The following is a 20,229-nucleotide window of genomic DNA, read 5'->3' on the forward strand; positions in this document are numbered from 1 at the left end:
TCATTTACCACCTTCACAAGTGCCGTCTCAGTGCTATGATGGGGTCTAAAACCAGACTGAAGCATTTCGTATACATTGTTTGTCTTCAGGAAGGCAGTAAGTTGCTGCGCAACAGCCTTTTCTAAAATTTTTGAGAGGAATGGAAGATTCAATATAGGCCTATAGTTTTTTATATTTTCTGGGTCAAGGTTTGGCTTTTTCAAGAGAGGCTTTATTACTGCCACTTTTAGTGAGTTTGGTACACATCCGGTGGATAGAGAGCCGTTTATTATGTTCAACATAGGAGGGCCAAGCACAGGAAGCAGATCTTTCAGTAGTTTAGTTGGAATAGGGTCCAGTATGCAGCTTGAAGGTTTAGAGGCCATGATTATTTTCATCATTGTGTCAAGAGATATAGTACTAAAACACTTGAGCGTCTCTCTTGATCCTAGGTCCTGGGAGAGTTGTGCAGACTCAGGACAACTGAGCTTTGAAGGAATACACAGATTTAAAGAGGAGTCTGTAATTTGCTTTCTAATAATCATAATCTTTTCCTCAAAGAAGTTCATGAATTTATCACTGCTAAAGTGAAAGCCATCCTGTCTTGGGGAATGCTGCTTTTTAGTTAGCTTTGCGACAGTATCAAAAAGGAATTTCGGATTGTTCTTATTTTCCTCAATTAAGTTAGAAAAATAGGATGATCGAGCAGCAGTAAGGGCTCTACGGTACTGCACGGTACTGTCTTTCCAAGCTAGTCGGAAGACTTCCAGTTTGGTGTGGCGCCATTTCCGTTACAATTTTCTGGAAGCTTGGAAGCTTGCTTCAGAGCTCGGGTATTTTCTGTGTACCAGGGAGCTAGTTTCTTATGAGAAATGTTTTTAGTTTTTAGGGGTGCAACTGCATCTAGGGTATTGCGCAAGGTTAAATTGAGTTCCTCAGTTAGGTGGTTAACTGATTTTTGTCCTCTGGCGTCCTTGGGTAGACAGAGGGAATCTGGAAGGACATCAAGGAATCTTTGTGTTGTCTGTGAATTTATAGCACGACTTTTGATGTTCCTTGGTTGGGGTCTGAGCAGATTATTTGTTGCAATTGCAAACGTAATAAAATAGTGGTCCGATAGTCCAGGATTATGAGGAAAAACATTAAGATCCACAACATTTATTCCATGGGACAAAACTAGGTCCAGCATATGACTGTGACAGTGAGTGGGTCCAGAGACATGTTGGACAAAACCCACTGAGTCGATGATGGCTCCGAAAGCCTTTTGGAGTGGGTCTGTGGACTTTTCCATGTGAATATTAAAGTCACCAAAGATTAGAATATTATCTGCTTTGACTACAAGGTCCGATAGGAATTCAGGGAACTCAGTGAGGAATGCTGTATATGGCCCAGGAGGCCTGTAAACAGTAGCTATAAAAAGTGATTGAGTAGGCTGCATAGATTTCATGAGTAGAAGCTCAAAAGACGAAAACGTCTTTTTTTTTTTTGTAAATTGAAATTTGCTATCGTAAATGTTAGCAACACCTCCGCCTTTGCGGGATGCACGGGGGATATGTTCACTAGTGTAGCCAGGAGGTGAGGCCTCAAAGCACAGTAAATTCATCAGGCTTAAGCCATGTTTCAGTCAGGCCAATCACATCAAGATTATGGTCAGTGATTAGTTCATTGACTATAATTGCCTTTGAAGTAAGGGATCTAACATTAAGTAGCCCTATTTTGAGATGTGAGGTATCATGAGCTCTTTCAATAATGACAGGAATGGAGGTGGTCTTTATCCTAGTGAGATTGCTAAGGCGAACACCGCCATGTTTAGTTTTGCCCAACCTAGGTCGAGGCACAGACACGGTCTCAATGGTGATAGCTGAGCTGACTACACTGACTGTGCTAGTGGCAGACTCCACTATGCTAGCAGGCTGGCTAACACCATCTTCAGATTATCTTTAACGTCGGTAGCCCTGCCCCCCGGTAAACAGTGTATGATCGCTGGATGATTCGTTTTAAGTCTAATACTGCGGGTAATGGAGTCGCCAATGACTAGAGTCATTCAACGATGTATCACCTCTGAAACGACTATAGTGCTCATGAAATGACATGATGATTTGAAGCTATACAAAAATTATTTGAAACTATATGCATCATGTGATACCATTTCTTGCTGGACAACAAAAAGTTATGCAGTGACAAAACAACAGTAACAGTACCTTTGTTTAGTTTCTGCACTTTAAACAAAAGCACTTTATGACTACTGATCTAAAAATGGCTTTATAAAATGGATTTAATTGAAAGCTGTTGATACTTATAATTCCAATTAGTGCTCCCAAGTGGCGCAGCAGTCTAAGGCACAGCATCTCAGTGTAAGAGTCGTCACTATAGTCTCTGGTTCAAATCCAGGCTATATCACATCTGGCTGTGATTGGGAGTCCCATAGGGTGGCACACAATTGACCCAGAGTCGTACAGATTTGACCGGGGTAGGCTGTCATTGTACATAAGATTTTGTTCTTAAACTGACTTGCCTAATTAAAGGTTACATTTTTTATTTTTTATTCTGTCACATCACATTATTCCAACAAGGAGTGTGTATCATTAGTTGAGTTTACTTGAATTCTGATAACTTGTCAAAGGACACACACAATGTTACAAATGTTACTGTAAATTCATGCAAATGGTCTCTGTTGCTTGTTTTCACTGTCAATCATCAAAATGAGGTGGGGACCATTCCATTTCTATGGTGGGGAAAGCGACACGGCTGTCTGGTGGTGACGCCTCTTGGTGTCGGTGAAGCAAAGCAAAGGTTAGGGGGAAAAAGGAGAGAGAAAAAAAACTTGTTCCAAAATGGCGACGAAGATCTGCCTGTCCATTGGAAAACAATAGAAATAGCTAAGAGAGGCAGTTTGATTGTTGGTTGTCGCAATTACTTTTTTTTGTTTTGCAGTCGACCTAACTGATTCGGGGTCGGGTTGTGTGTGTTCTATATCGACTACTTGTGAGAATTATTTTGAAAGTAGTCTGGGTATCATGCTTTTGTTATAGTTAGCAAGCTATCAAGCTAGCTACATCCGTATCTTGTTGCAGTGTCTGCTAGCTATCAAGTCACATTACTGCGATCTACGCCGAGGATCAGCTGTTAGCCAGGGAGAACATAGGCAACATTACTTTAGCTAGCTAGTTGCAACGTAACTACTTTTGTTATTAGCGAGTTAACGTTCTTGGTGTTTTATATGTTGACGGTAATCGGTAACTTGACGTTTTATCCTGCCTAGTTAGCAGAAGTTATATTCTAGATAAATTTAGCTTACTAGTATAAAATAACTGAGCGTCACTTGCTTTAGCTAACTTTCATCATGAGACAGAAGCGTTTGTTGTAGACAAAGTTAGCTTTAGCCAGCAAGCTAACCAGCTCCGTGAAGTTGGGTAAGTAACGTTAGTCAGCGAGATTTCAATACATTTATAGTTTACTAATGTAAACTAGTGCAATGTTATGTTTGTTCTCCCGAATATAGTCCCGTTTAGCTAGTTAGAAGCTAACGTACAAGTTAAAGGTTTTTCTTACTCGAACTTTGGATATGTTTGACCAGAGGAATGTTATGGAGACCCATTGATTGAATACTATAGCCTTTTAGTAAGCAACTACCTACTGTAACGTTAGTTAGCTACATCTAACTAGGCACGTTATTCGTTCAACTCATATAATGCGTATTTTCCATCAAATTAATTGAGCTCGACTATTTCATATACATTACTTTGTTTGTAGTTTCAACTTTTTTTCATTAAGGGAAAGGCGTGAATGAGTTTTTTTGGAATTTGGCTAGCTAGCCAATGCTGGGGCCTTTTGCTAGCCAGTTATTGCAATACTTTTTTTCACGATGCGACAGAAAGGGCACTATATACTTTGCTAGTTAGCTAGGCCGTTTAGTAATATATCTCAATCGTATTTTACGCCTGTTTTCTTCTGGCTAGTGAGACTAAATGCCAACATTAGCAAGCCAAGGGTAGACTCTATGGAAGCACTAACGTTAGTTGATTCTCAAAGGTAGTGGGTATAAACGCCCACAACTAAAAAGGAACACATTAAGCATTTTATCCGGACTGTCGAAACCCGAGTCCAGAGTTTAAAAACACTCTTTATTGATGATGGCGGATTTTGTAGTGCCGCGACACAGTGCGGTGATGGAGCGACTCCGCCGTCGAATCGAGCTCTTCAGGAGGCATCACACCAGCTGCGAGAACCGCTACGACAGCACAGCTATGGAGCGGCTGGAGATGGAACGGCAGCAGACCTTTGCACTGCACCAACGGTGCCTGCAAACCAAGGCCAAACGGTCGAGTAAGCACCGCCAGCCACAGCCAACCTCAGACCAGTCGGCGCAGAGAGTGTCAGGGACCGGGGGCAGCAACGCAGACCTAGCGGAGGGTGGAACGCCAGAGCAGAGCAGAAACAGCACTTTGATTGCGGTAAGTGACTTTCTGTAATACAGGGGGTGGATGCAAATGCACGACAAAACTGATAACAGCTCATTGGCAGTCATTGGATTATCGCATTCCTGCAGTATTTTTTGTGTGTGGTGTCTAAGGAAAGCGCATTGCAATCATGTGCTTTGTGCTCTGCACATAGTGCTGTGATTAGCACGGAAGAGTTGTAGCAAGTAACGGGCGTGCTGGCTGGTTGCTGTCACCTGATCTCAGTGGGCAAGTTCTTTTTGCATGGCCTGGTGCCCCAGTTGGCTGGATATTTATATTAAGGACCATTGGAGTGGTCTAAAATGTTGCTCCGCACAGCAGGGGCACCGGGCAATGCAGAATGAACTCGTCCAATGTTGTCATGCTGTGTTTACTAGTCTTTGGCTTGCTCCATCCATTCAGTTAATTCCACAAATGTTTTTATGTGGCCAAACATACATTTCATGCAAGTGGATATGGAAAGAATTTAGGTTTTACAACGAGGCATATATACTGTCTGTTTGCTTTGGGATCAGACACAGTCTAGGAGGTCTTCTACAAGCTGGACTGTTGAATACAATTACATATGAACGTACTCTACATGTTGTCTCTGTGGTTGGTCCTCTTGTGGGTAGGAATTTGAGACTATATATCCACGGCATAGTATAATTAAACCAACTTCGTCAAAGCGCTGGTAGTGCGTTCTGATTTCTCTCACCTGAGGCATGTGCAAAGACCATGTAAACACGTGTATGAGCTCGTCAAGTATGCATGCATTACTTGCATGTACATCCTGTGCGCATGATTTGGTTGATAAATATCCGAATGCGCTACCAGTGGTTTGACGAAGTTGGTTTAAATATACTTTCTTCTGGATATGTTGTCTTAAATTCCTACCCACAAAATAACATCACACAGACAACCGGTAGACTTAGTTCAAATTTAATTTTGTTCAATATTCTGTCTTGTAGAAGACAAATTTCCAGAATCAAACACTGACAATCCCAGATGTAGATTTAGAAATTCAAATTCACTCGGGTCCCCCAGGCAAGCTCTTTCAGTGAAGTTGTGAGGTGTCTGTTGGCACTCATGTTTAATCACATCCATTTTAGTCATGGATTGGGATGTGGCAGTCATGAAATTGCCAGCTGATGATTGTCATGCAGGTAACTGCCTGGTCTCACTAATTGACATTTTAATGAACATAAACATGTTTAGCATCTCTGGCTTCCACACACAGCCTACAAGACACTGATGTGGACCTTTTTGGAACATCTACAATTTAAAGTCTCAATCCATTTAATATAGCCTACACCATCACAGTAAATCCATTTAGGCAGGTCTAAAGAAACATTATGCTATTGGGGCGGCAATGGTAGCCTAGTGGTTAGAGCGTTGGACTTGTAACTGAAAGGTTGCTAGATCAAATCCCCGAGCTGACAACAAGGCAGTTAAACCACTGTTCATAGGCCGTCATTGAAAATAAGAATTTGTTCTTAACTGACTTGCCTAGTTAAATAAAGGTGAATAAAATATGAAGAAAATGTAGGAAGACACATTTCAGTTGAATCCTTTCCCTTATCTGGGTATTTTTGTACATTTTTTATTTCACCTTTATTTAACCAGGTAGGCAAGTTAAGAACAAGTTCTCATTTACAATTGCGACCTGGCCAAGATAAAGCAAAGCAGTTCGACACATACAACGACACAGTTACACATGGAGTAAAACAAACATACAGTATAAACAAGTCTATATACGATGTGAGCAAATGAGGTGAGATAAGGGAGGTAAAGGCAAAAAAGGCCATGGTGGCAAAGTAAATACAATATAGCAAGTAAAACACTGGAATGGTAGATTTGCAATGGAATGTGCAAAGTAGAAATAAAAAATAATGGGATGCAAAGGAGCAAAATAAATAAATTAATTAAATACAGTAGGGAAAGAGGTAGTTGTTTGAGCTAAATTATATGTGGGCTATGTACAGATGCAGTAATCTGTGAGCTGCTCTGACAGTTGGTGCTTAAAGCTAGTGAGGGAGATGACTGTTTCCAGTTTCAGAGATTTTTGTAGTTCGTTCCAGTCATTGGCAGCAGAGAACTGGAAGGAGAGGCGGCCAAAGAAAGAATTGGTTTTGGGGGTGACCAGAGAGATACAGTGCCTTGCGAAAGTATTCGGCCCCCTTGAACTTTGCAACCTTTTGCCACATTTCAGGCTTCAAACATAACGATATAAAATTGTATTTTTTTGTGAAGAATCAACAAGTGGGACACAATCATGAAGTGGAACGACATTTATTGGATATTTCAAACTTTTTTTAACAAATCAAAAACTGAAAAATTGGGCGTGCAAAATTATTCAGCCCCTTTACTTTCAGTGCAGCAAACTCTCTCCAGAAGTTCAGTGAGGATCTCTGAATGATCCAATGTTGACCTAAATGACTAATGATGATAAATACAATCCACCTGTGTGTAATCAAGTCTCTGTATAAATGCACCTGCACTGTGATAGTCTCAGAGGTCCGTTAAAAGCGCAGAGAGCATCATGAAGAACAAGGAACACACCAGGCAGGTCCGAGATACTGTTGTGAAGAAGTTTAAAGCCGGATTTGGATACAAAAAGATTTCCCAAGCTTTAAACATCCCAAGGAGCACTGTGCAAGCGATAATATTGAAATGGAAGGAGTATCAGACCACTGCAAATCTACCAAGACCTGGCCGTCCCTCTAAACTTTCAGCTCATACAAGGAGAAGACTGATCAGAGATGCAGCCAAGAGGCCCATGATCACTCTGGATGAACTGCAGAGATCTACAGCTGAGGTGGGAGACTCTGTCCATAGGACAACAATCAGTCGTATATTGCACAAATCTGGCCTTTATGGAAGAGTGGCAAGAAGAAAGACATTTCTTAAAGATATCCATAAAAAGTGTTGTTTAAAGTTTGCCACAAGCCACCTGGGAGACACACCAAACATGTGGAAGAAGGTGCTCTGGTCAGATGAAACCAAAATGTAACTTTTTGGCAACAATGCAAAACGTTATGTTTGGCGTAAAAGCAACACTGCTCATCACCCTGAACACACCATCCCCACTGTCAAACATGGTGGTGGCAGCATCATGGTTTGGGCCTGCTTTTCTTCAGCAGGGACAGGGAAGATGGTTAAAATTGATGGGAAGATGGATGGAGCCAAATACAGGACCATTCTGGAAGAAAACCTGATGGAGTCTGCAAAAGACCTGAGACTGGGACGGAGATTTGTCTTCCAACAAGACAATGATCCAAAACATAAAGCAAAATCTACAATGGAATGGTTCAAAAATAAACATATCCAGGTGTTAGAATGGCCAAGTCAAAGTCCAGACCTGAATCCAATCGAGAATCTGTGGAAAGAACTAAAACTGCTGTTCACAAATGCTCTCCATCCAACCTCACTGAGCTCGAGCTGTTTTGCAAGGAGTAATGGGAAAAAATTTCAGTCTCTCGATGTGCAAAACTGATAGACATACCCCAAGCGACTTACAGCTGTAATCGTAGCAAAAGGTGGCGCTACAAAGTATTAACTTAAGGGGGCTGAATAATTTTGCATGCCCAATTTTTCAGTTTTTGATTTGTTAAAAAAGTTTGAAATATCCAATAAATGTCGTTCCACTTCATGATTGTGTCCCACTTGTTGTTGATTCTTCACAAAAAAATACAGTTTTATATCTTTATGTTTGAAGCCTGAAATGTGGCAAAAGGTCGCAAAGTTCAAGGGGGCCGAATACTTTCGCAAGGCACTGTATACCTGCTGGAGCGTGTGCTATGGTGACCAGCGAGCTGAGATAAGGGGGGACTTTACCTAGCAGGGTCTTGTAGATGACATGGAGCCAGTGGGTTTGGCGACGAGTATGAAGCGAGGGCCAGCCAACGAGAGCGTACATATGCCATATGGCTGTGGTCTACACTAGTTTATTAACATTTAGCAGGCAAGATTTACTTATAATTCACGTGACACAATTTCATATTTTATACTAAGAACAATACAATTTAACATGGCTGAATAAAATAGAAAGTATATTTTTCCCAAAATATTTCAGAGGGAGTGCGCACATGTGGCTATTCTGTGTTGGGCGGTTAACAAAGAAATGGGTCCTCCTATATAATTAATTTAGTTGTTTATGCAACTTTAGTTGTGATATAAAGTTTACACGGAACCCAAACCGGCTGCGCGCGTGCACCATTGTGCACAAATGTATTTTGTCCCCCCCACACCAAACGCAATCACGACACGCAGGTTAAAATATCGAAACAAACTCCGAATCAATTATATTAATTTGGGGACAGATCGAAAAGCATTAAACATTTATGGCAATTTAGCTAGCTAGCTTGTACTTGCTAGCTAATTTGTCATGGGATAAAAACAGTATGTTGTTATTTTACCTGAAATGCACAAGGTCCTCTACTCCGCCAATTAATCCACACAACTGTCAACTGAACCGTTTCTAGTCATCTCTCCTCCTTCCAGGCCTTTTATTCTCTTGATTTTATATTGTGATTACTTTAATAAATTAGGTGCATTACCGTCACTGACCTTGTTCGTCTTTCAGTCACCCACGTGGGTTTAACCAATGCGGAGATGGCACCTGGGTACCTGCTTCTATAAACCAATGAGGAGATGGGAGAGGCAGGACTTGCAGCGCGATCTGCATCGCAAATAGAACTAACTTCTATTTTAGCCCTTGGCAAAGCAGATGCTCATTGGCGCGCGCAAGCAGTGTGGGTGCAATAATTGAATAATATAGATTTCTAAATGTATTTTGCGACTGAGCGGTGTAGTCAGCCTGTAACGCTCTGTTTTGATTCCAAATACAGTCTAAGGCTACGAAATGTGACTAATGATGATTTGAAAAAGGTTGCGTGAAAGTCAATCGCTCTGCTCTGTTTCTTGCGCAGGCTGCACACACTTCAAATCAAATTCTATTGGTCACATACACATGGTAAGCAGATGATAATGCGAGTGTAGCGAATGCTTGTGCTTCTATTTCCAACTAAGCAGTAATATCTAAAGAGTAATCTAACAAATTCACAACAACTACCTTATACACACAAATGTAAAGGGATGAAAAGAATATGCACATATAAATATATGGATTAGCGATGGTGTGCGGCGAACTGTTTTCACACACGATTGTGCAATGTCTGGGCTCATAGCGAATTGTGGACTGCTTTCCCACGGTTCTTTTTTATGCCAGCCAGATAGGCTACTCTGGTTGTAAAGCAAAACAATGTGCTATAATATTAGGGAAGTTTAGAAATAAATATGGAAAGCTGATCGATCTTCCTCTTTTCAATAAAGGCCATCAGCTATTTTCGTATGCAATTGCATATGCGATTGGAAATGTTGTGGGTAGTAACCCCAATTTCATTCCATGCATCAACCAGCTATGAGGACTAGAGGTGGACCGATTATGATTTTTCAACGCAGGTACCGATTATTGGAGGACAAAAAAGCCGATACCGAGTAATCGGCCTATTATTATTTTTTTATGTGTGTGTACACATTTTTGTAATAATGACAATTGCAACAATACTGAATTAATACTTTTATTTTAACTTAATATAATACATATTATGGGCTTTTGTATGGGTGTTCTTAAGGTTATTCCACAGGTTGGTGGTATTTTTTTTATTTCTCCGTTGCTGACCCCATGCTTACATCTTTATCACAAATAAGACACCTTGCTTTCCCTGCTGCCAATTCCATGTAATATTCCCACACTGGTGCTCTGCTTTTCTCTGCCATCTGTAAAACACACACACAGCTATGAAGTGACAATGATAGTGAAGAGTCTGCTTAGGAGACCAATACTCTCAACTGTTAGAATAAAAATAGAGTTTAAGTCACCTGTGATGAATGTTGAGAACAAAAACTGTACTTTCTATATGCAGGAAATTCTATTTTAATAATGGACATGGTAAGACTTGACTACCGAAGTGCGACTCATAATTCCCATGAGACCTTCTAGCAAAATCTGAAAAGCGGTTCCTTAATTCATTTCTTGCATAGGATATTTTTAGATTCACTTAAAATAAGGTCTGTGTTTCGTGTAGGCTTACACCACCTTGCCAATTTTATAACTGTGTAGATATCCAAAGGACAAGGTAACTCTGCTCAATATTGGCTAAATATAAGCAAAACATTTTTTGTAGAGTGGATTTATGAAAATATTTTGACAAACATTAACTTATCCTAGTGAGATTTACATGGGTATCAAAACGCCGAGGTGGTTTAAGCCTGCATGAAACACAGACCTTATTTGAAGTAGATCAAGACATTCTCTATGGAAGACATGAACGGTAAAATAACAAAGGAACCCCTTTCAAGTTCAGCCGCAAGTTATTACAGGAATTATAACGCGTCGACTATTTCTCTCTAAACCATATACCTTTGACTATTACGAGTCTGCTCTTGCCTACCACCCCTTAGTCAGACTGCTCTATCAAATCATAGACATAACTATAATAAACACACAGAAATACGAGCCTTAGTTTCCGGATTTGACCTATCACCTCAAACATTTATTCCGTTCCGTATTTTATCTAACGGGTGGCATCCATGAGTCTAAATATTCCTGTTACATTGCACAACCTTCAATGTTATGTCATAATTACGTAAAATTCTGGCAAATTAGTTCGCAAAGAGCCAGGCGGCCCAAACTGTTGCATATACCATGACTCTGCGTGCAATGAACGCAAGAGAAGTGACACAATTTCACCTGGTTAATATTGCCTGCTAACTTGGATTTCTTTTAGCTAAATATGCAGGTTAAAAAATATATACTTGTGTATTGATTTTAAGAAAGGCATTGATGTTTATGGTTAAGTACACATTGGAGCAATGACAGTCGTTGATTGTTTTTTATAAGATAAGTTTAATGCTAGCTAGCAACTTACCTTGGCTTACTGCATTCGTGTAACAGGCAGGCTCCTCGTGAGGCAGGTGGTTAGAGCGTTGGACTAGGTAACTGTAAGGTTGCAAGATTGGATCCCCCGAGCTGACAAGGTAAAAATCTGTCGTTCTCCCTTGTTCCTAGGCCCTCATTGAAAATAAGAATGTGTTCTTAACTGACTTGCCTAGTTAAATAAAGATTAAATAAAGGTGAAAAAAATATATAATAATCGGCGCCCCAAAAATACCGGTTTCCGATTGTTATGAAAACTTGAAATCAGACCTAATTAATCGGTCATTCCGATTAATCGGTCGACCTCTAATGAGGACCTGTTTCTCTCTGCGCAATAGGTAATCCTATTCTGCTCCAAGTTAATGTCGGGGCTCTCATGAAGTGTTTGATTTGATTTTCAATTGCTTTTGCGTTGACATCAGAGTGCTGAGTACCCACCGTTAGCGACGGGCCTCGAGCAGGTTTAGTAGGCTACTAATGACTATCAGAGAGTACTTTTTGATAAGTTGCCGTAACCGTTGAGTCACATCGAATTTAACTGCGGTCATGATTCGTGACTGTGGTGTGGCAGTATATACGGTCATCGTAACGACCTTCGTCATGAATTTCTAAATGATCAGAAGGCTGATGGCACAGCCAAAGTGGGATACACACTTCTCATGAGACGGTCACATATAAAATGATTCGGTTCCTCTTTCTTGTGACTCGAAAGTAGCACTCAAGTATTCAGTGAGTTCTTACACTTCCAGAACATTCTTGTTTTTTTCTATTACACAATTAACAAAAATATGATCTCAACAATTTCCAAGATTTTACTGAGTTACAGTTCAAATAAGAAATTCAGTCAATTGTAATGAATGAATTAGGCCCTAATCTATGGATTTCATATGACTGGGAATACAAATATGCATCTTTTGGTCACAGATACCTTAATAAAAATGGGTTTGGATCATAAAACCAGTCAGTATCTGTAGTGACCACCATTTGCCTCATTCAGTGTGACAACTCCTTCGATTAGATTTGATCAGGCTGTTGATTGTGGCCTGTGGAATGTTGTCCCAATTCTCTTCAATGGCTGTGCAAAGTGGAACCCACTGTTGAACACGTCAATCCAGAGCATCCCAAACATGCCCAAATTGTATTGGGGAAATTTTTACTTAAGCCCTTAAACAACAATGCAGTTTTAAGAAAAACACCTAAAAATAAAGTTACAAAATATTAAAGAGCATCAGTAAAATAACAATAGCTAGGCCATATACAGGGAAAATGGGTGACATGTCTGAGTATGTAGGCCATGAAAGAACTGGGACATTTTCATATACCAGAAATTGTGTACAGATCCGTGCGACATTATCATGTTGAAACACGAGATGATGGCGGCGGATGAATGGCACGACAAGGGGCCTAAGGATCTCCTCACGGTATCTCTGTGCATTCAATTTGCCATCGATAAAATGCAATTGTGTTCGTTGTCTGTAGCTTATACCTGCCCATACCATAACCCTACCGCCACCATTAGGCACTCTGTTCACAACGTTGACATCAGCAAACCGGTTGTGCAAACTGTTTCATCAGCTATCTGGGTGGCTGGTCTCAGACAACCCTATAGGTGAGGAAGCCAGATGTGGAGGTCCTGGGCTGTGCGAGGTTACACGCGGTCTGCGGTTGTGATGCCGGTTGGACACATTGCCAAATTCTCACAAAACGACGGAGGCGGCTTATGGTAGAGAATTTAAGATGAAATTATCTGGCAACAGCTCTGGTGGACATTCCTGCAGTCAGCATGCCAGTTGCACGCTCCCACTTGAGACATCTGTGGCATTGTTACAAGACGGCACATTTTAGCGGCATTATTGTCCACAGCACAAGGTGCACCTGTGTAATGATCATGCTGTTTAATCAGCACCTTGATATGCCACACCTGTCAGATTGATGGATTATCTTGACAGGAGAAATGCTCACGAGCGGGAATGAAAATATTTTGTGCACAAAATGTTTGAGAAATAAGCTTTTTGTGCTTCTGGGATCTTTTATTTCAGCTCATGAAACATGAGACCAACACTTTACACTGCACAAAATAGCAATGTAAAACATGTATCTGGGCCTGTTTCTTTCCAAAATCAATCAAGCACCTTACAGTGAAATGCTTACTTATAAGCCCTTAACCAACAATGCGGTTTTAAGAAAAAATACCAAAATAAGGTGAGAAATTAAAGTAACAAATAATTAAAGAGCGGCAGTAAAATAACAGTAGCGAGGCTATATAAACAGGGGGTGCCGTTACAGAGTCATTGTGCGGGGGTACCGGTTGGTCGAGGTACCGTAATTGCTGGACTATTAAGCGCACCTGAATATAAACCGCACCCACTGAATTATTAAAAAATATGTATTTTGTACATAAATAAGCTGCACTTGTCTATAAACCGCAGGTGCCTACCGGTACATTGAAACAAATTAACTTTACACAGCCTTTAAACGAAACAAGGCTTGTAACAAAAATAAATAGGCTTTAACGAAACACGGCTTTAATTTTTGTTACAACAGTAGCCTACCAAGAAAGTCATTGGTCACTATCTTCCTCCTGTGCACTGAAACCACTGAAGTCATCTCCTTCGGTGTCGGAGTTGAATAGCCTCAGAATTGCTTCATCCGATGTTGGATCGCTGCCCTCTTCAGCACGCAGCAATCCAGCCTTTCGAAACCCGTTGATGATAGTGGATTTTTTTTACAATACTCCACGCTGTCAGCAGCTCTATTTCCTTTTCCAACAGCCAGATCGATCACCTTCAACTTGAAAGCTGCATCATATGCATTTCTCCGTGTCTTTGCCATGATGAGGGTGACAAAATGACTACCGTAATCAGAATGATGGGAAATTTGAGCGCGCTCGATTTACGTCACATTATGTGACAGTGCTCAGTTTTTTGGCGGCATGAATCTTGTGAAAGCGGGAAAAATCCATAAATTAGCCACGTCATTGTATAAACCGCGAGGTTCAACGCGTGGGAAAAAACGTAGCGGCTTATAGTCCGGAAATTACGGTAATATGTACATATAGGTAGAGTTATTAAAGTGACTATTTGTAGATGATTAACAGAGTAGCAGCAGTGTAAAAGGGGTGGGGGGGACAATGCAAATAGTCTGGGGTAGACATTTGCTTAGATGTTCAGGAGTCTGATGGCTTGTTTAGAAGCCTCTTGGATCAAGACTTGGAGCTTCGGCAAAGCTTGCCATGCGGAAGCAGAGAGAACAGTCTATGACTAGTGTGGCTCAATTAACTTCTAATCAACTGTGGGGGGAAAACCTGCTTCCTCCATTGTTTTCAGTGATGATTAAAGGCTTCCGCATGCTTCCCAACCAAAACATTTCTAAAGAGTTTGCGGATATATTATGAGAACATTTTGAGGTTTAGGTCATTTTTTACAATTACAACAATACTGAATGAACACTCATTTTAACTTAATATAATACATCAATAAATCAATTTAGCCTCAAATAATGAAACATATTCAATTTGGTTTAAATAATGCAAAAACAAAGTGTTGGAGAAGAAAGTAAAAGTGCAATATGTGCCATGTAAGAAAGCTACCGTTTCAGTTCCTTGCTCAGAACATGAGAACATGTTGCTGGTGGTTCCTTTTAACATGAGTCTTCAATATTCCCAGGTAAGAAGTTTTAGGTTGTAGTTATAGGAATTATAGGACTATTTCCCTTTATACCATTTGTATTTCATATACCTTTGACTATTGGATATTCTTATAGGCACTTTAGTATTGCCAGTGTAACAGTATAGCTTCCGCCCCTACCTGGGCTCGAACCAGGAACACATCGACAACAGCCACCCTCGAAGCAGCGTTAAGATTGAATCCCCGAGCTGACAAGGTAAAAATCTGTCATTCTGCCCCTGAACAAGGCAGTTAACCCACCATGGCCGTCATTGAAAATAGGAATGTGTTCTTAACTGACTTGCCTAGTTAAATATTGGTGGGGGAAAAATGGCCAAATCAGTGTCCAAAAATACCGATTTCTGATTGTTATGAAAATTTGAAACGGCCCTAATTAATCGTCCATTCTGATTAATTGGTCAACCTCTATTGAAAACCCACAAATTGTCGCTGAGTTACAGTAGTTCTGCATGGAAGAGTGGGCCAAAATTACTCAACAGTGACGTACGAGACTGATCAACAACTAACGGAAGCGTTTGGTTGGAGCCATTGCAGCTAAAAGTGGCATCGTTTTTCACACATTTTTCACACGGGGGTAGTGGGTGTTGCATAACTTTGTTTATGAAAAAATTAAATAAGTATTGTTCACTCATGTTCCCTTTTATCTACTGCTAGGTTTTGGTTTAAGATCTGATAACAATCAGTATAAAACAATATGCAAAAGTAGAGAATTAGGAAGGAGCCAAATATTTTCACAGCACTGTACATGTAAGTGGCTGTAATGACCCCACCTGAATCATTTTGCCTCTGTGACCTCTTCAGTCTCTGAGAAACAAGTACTGTTTTTAAGCCACAACCCATGCCTCAGTTACGGCCCAGTAGAAATTGGCCGCTACCCACCATTTGGGCCACAGCTGCAATAGGACAATGACAAGCCTCTGAATGATGACTCAGGAGTATTAAATCCAACTCTGCCCACTGCTCTGAGCCTCTGGCGCATCATTGCTCTGTGCCCATTCCTGATGCCACATAATGCCACAGTTGAGCGCTTCCGCTGGGGTGTGTATCAAGCCACTGGGCGGAACTTGACTCTTTTGCTGATGCACATCATAACCTAGGCATCATGTCAGTTACTAAAACATGTCTAAATTCCCAGTGCTAACTAGCCCGCTCGTGGCACAATGCTAGCAAGCCAACTAGCCTGTCAGTAACCTATTAACCGGGCTCCGCTCCAGCCTGGCCAGTAAGTATGAGGTTAAACGCTTGTACTATAAACGCCCCCCAGCTCGCCGCTCTGTTCCGCACCTGCACAATCCAGGGAGGCCCATTGTGGCCATGCCGGTGGCTTCAAAGGCAAAACGGGCACGCTGTCAGTGCTGGCCCCGGTGTTTGTAATTCAGCATGCTCCCCTCCTTGGCCCTGGCGCTAGCTCTTTTGTTGTAGGTCCTACTCCGCCTATACACATGCTAATTAGTTTCATGTGGATTCAGGTTGGTGGTGGTAGTTGTAGCAGCAGTGGTGGTTGCTCAGAAGAAGGTGGGGAGGGGAGCAGGGGGAAGACGGACCAGTTTTTCAGGTTCATAAAGCACTGGAATGAGTCACTAGACTAGCTGCTCTCTCCCTTTCTCTCCTCCGGGGATGTGAGGGTGTTAGACGATGCCAGATCGGCGTTCGGCCTATGATTTCAGTGGCATTGTTGCACTAAAACAGAGATGGGTAACTTTGATAGGGTTGGGGCTCGTGTCTGTATACCACATAATATTGGCTCAAGTCTCAAATTCACTATCTTAACTGGGAGATATGTAAGTTGGGGCGACTAGGTGTCACCAAAAACTTTATTCATTCAATCAGCTTTGAAATCAGAAATAGTTTGCGTTATCACAAACAAGGTACTAGAGTAGTGAATTGATGTTAGCTTCAGCTGTAAGCTAGCAAGGAAAGTTAGCCTACAGAGGTGGAAGCTACCGGTATCTTCTTGCAATCAAATCACATTTTATTGGTCGCATGCACATATTTAGCAGATGTTATTGAGAGTGTAGTGAAATACTCACGTTGTTTTCCCCCACATTGTAAAGTGTTCTAGCCTGTGTTGCAAACGACAATTACGTTTCAACATTTATGCTGTGTTGCATTAGTCAAGTGGGGTAACGTCTGTGCAGCATAATTGGTGATGCACCCCAGATTCCGAGTGAGTGCAGTGGTTCCTCGGGATAGGCTAGAGCTACCAATGAGTAAGTGGAGCAGGCACGGTGTGCTATAGCTAAGGGGACATCGGCTGCGCTGACGGACTTGATCCTCTCGATCAGTAGATTATTTATACATATTTTTTTACCTTTTTATTTAACGAGGCAAGTCAGTTAACAAATTCTTATTTTCAATGACGGCCTAGGAACAGTGGGTTAACTGCCTTGTTCAGGGGCAAAACGACAGATTTTTACCTTGTTAGCTCGGGGATTCGATCTTGCAACCTTTCGGTTACTAGTCCAATGCTCTAACCCCAAGGTTACCTGCCGCCCCATGAGACACATTTTACAGTACCCAAAAAGTTCTAGATTCAAAGTACCGTAGTTTTGGTAAACCGTGCAACACCAGTGATGTTCCAGAACCATTAAGCATATCTTCATGTGTTCACCCAGGTATTTATATCTTAGCTTTATCTCCACTTTATTGATTGAACTTGGCCTCTGGTGAGAATCTCAGTCAAAAGCAGTGTGGTAGTATTCAGCATGTATGTTGATTGTGTGGTACTAATGTTTGTCGTTGTTTGCTCTAGTTGCAGGAGTCGGTGAAGAGGAAGCTGGAGAGCGCCAGCTCGCCTGTTCAAGTCAACGGCTTCAGCGATGGCTACCCCCCGTCCAAGAAGTCCTGCCTGGACAATGACCCATCCAACGGCAGCATCCCCACGCACTCTCCTCTGGACTCCAAGCACGGCATCGGCGCTGACTCGCTCATACCCAACGGGATCCACCGGCCTGGTGGTGAGCCCGGTGGGGACTCCTCGGGGGAGCAGGAGTTCTTGCTCAAAGAGATGAAGCAGGAGCCCATGGATGACATCTTGCCCTGCATGCTGCCGTCAGGGGGCGGAGCCAGCAACAGCCTCTTCCCTGACCTCAACCTCAACGAGCAGGAGTGGATGGAGCTCATGGAGGAGCTCAACCGCTCTGTGGCCTATGAGGACATCCAGGACATCCTCAACGATGGCTTCGAGGATCGCAAGGACTCCCCTGAGCTGGCCGGACCCACCCCAGGGACATGTGCACAGTCTGGGGGAGCAACGCAGGGAGGGGGGACCTCACAGGGAGGCCTCCTGCCTCCAGACCTGGCCAGCATTAAGACTGAGTTCTCCCCGGCCTCCGCTGCTTTCGAGCAAGACTCTGGCACCGGCTCGCCGCATGTTAGGCCAAAGTCATCGGGGCCGCCCATGCAGCGCTCACCGGCAGCGGCTACCACCACTGCCTCCTCCCCGGCCCTGTCCCAACCCCTCAGCCAGCAGCCTCCCCCATCCAGGCAACTCCCTCCCCAGAACCACCACCTCCCCCCGGGGCCCGTCTCCAAAGACCTGTCCCCTGCCCAGCAGCTCCAACAGCTAGCCGCACATCAACAGAGAGCCCAGCAGATGCAATCCCAGCTTCAACAGCAGCAACACGCTCAGAAACCGCAGCAAAACCAAAAACAGCAACAACCGCAGCAAGCACCCAAATTCCACACAACTGGATCCCACCCTCAGTCTTGGCCCCCCCAGTCGGCCCCGTCTCGAAGCCCCCTAGGGGGCTCCTACGGCCTGGAGAAGCCCACCAGCCCCTCCCTATACCCCCAGGACTTCCCCAACAAGCCCCAGCTGATGATACCTGTACAGCCCAACAAGGGCTCACCCAAAGCTGCAGCCGGCGGGTACCTGCAGCCCGGGGGCCCCCACCCCAACATGCTTGGCCACCCTGTCGCAGTACCAGGTGCCCTGCTCAGCCACCCTGCAGCAGCAGGCCCTGGGGGCCCGGGCTCTGCCATGCTCAACTACAGCAACACCAAGCCCCTGTCCCACTACGAGGCGGCGACCCAGGGGCCACCACGGGGCCCGCCTAGTGCCCAGAGCCAGAACAAGGCGGTGATGCTATCGCTTCTCAGGCAGCAGCAGCAGATGAAGCAGAAGCAAGGCCTGCCCTTCAGACCACACCTACCCCACGGCCAGGTAAGACTGCAGCTCATCCTCTACAACTCACCATGGCAATTATCACAAGAGTTCTCATTTTTTAAACATTATTTCTATTTGACTAGCTTTGATACCATGGTGTTGGCTTAAAATGTATTCTATAGCAGAGTCAAAAGCTTAGTGATTAGAGTCCAGGATCCAAATAGAAACATCAATATCAGCACTCTACTGCACACATTCTGGCTTTTCATTTAAAAAAAACTTCCATCCTATTTTTGGGAAGTTTTAGTCTTTCTGATAATGTTCAGGCTTTGCCATGGGGGTACAAAAATAGCAATCAAATATTTTCTTTATCAGAGGGTATCTTAACAGCTCGATTTGGCTCCTTTGCCTGTAAATGTTGACCAAAAAAGCCATTATTTTATGTCACATCTTTCATTGAGCATGATATTATCCTGATAAGTATCAGTATACTTCTTTAGAGGTTCCTACACAAGTACATTTTCAAGTTATCTGTATTTAAACATGCAAAATAATGAAATGTATTGTACCCTTCTTTCACACCATGGGCTCAGATTGCTTTGCTTTGCTTACTTAAAGAAGGTCCCTCCCCCAATTGATACATTATAACTTCTGCACCTCATTGGATTGTTTACAGACATGTCATCACATATTGTCATGTGTAGGAAATTAAACATTAACATTCAAGTCTTTGGCAACAGCTCTGGTGGACATTCTTGCAGTCAGCAAGTCAATTGCACGCTCCCTCAACTTGAGACGTCTGTGGCATTGTGTTTTGAGACACAACTGCATCTTTTAGTGTGTTTGTTGTTGTTGTCCCCAGCACAAGGTAAACCTGTGTAATGATCATGCTGTTTAAACGGCTTCTGTTTAATCAGGATTATCTTGGCAAAGGAGAAATGCTCACTATCAGGGATGTAAACAAATTTGTGCAATGTTTTCTAGTGCATATGGAAAATGTGTCATCTTTTGTTTGAGCTCATGAAACATGGCACCAACTTTAAAAAAAATTGTATATAAATGTTGAGTTTTGTATTT

At 42.5% G+C, this 20,229-nt stretch overlaps 1 protein-coding gene across 3 annotated transcripts in view; it reads left to right on the forward strand.

The window, feature by feature from the left end:
- Window positions 1-2,747: 2,747 nt before the first annotated feature.
- Window positions 2,748-20,229, forward strand: part of maml1 (mastermind-like transcriptional coactivator 1) — a 37,352-nt gene continuing 19,870 nt past the window's right edge. The window contains exons 1-2 of one of the 3 annotated variants that reach the window (XM_024429476.2): window positions 2,748-4,433; window positions 17,797-19,209. In XM_024429476.2, coding sequence (XP_024285244.1) covers window positions 4,110-4,433; window positions 17,797-19,209 — 1,737 coding nt within the window. In that variant the 5' untranslated portion in view covers window positions 2,748-4,109. The remainder of the gene's footprint in view (window positions 4,434-17,796; window positions 19,210-20,229) is intronic. The other 2 variants (XM_024429477.2, XM_024429475.2) reach the window with 2 other exon arrangements.

This window comes from Oncorhynchus tshawytscha, linkage group LG08 (assembly GCF_018296145.1).
Source record: "Oncorhynchus tshawytscha isolate Ot180627B linkage group LG08, Otsh_v2.0, whole genome shotgun sequence".
In the NCBI taxonomy this organism is placed as follows: domain Eukaryota; kingdom Metazoa; phylum Chordata; class Actinopteri; order Salmoniformes; family Salmonidae; genus Oncorhynchus; species Oncorhynchus tshawytscha.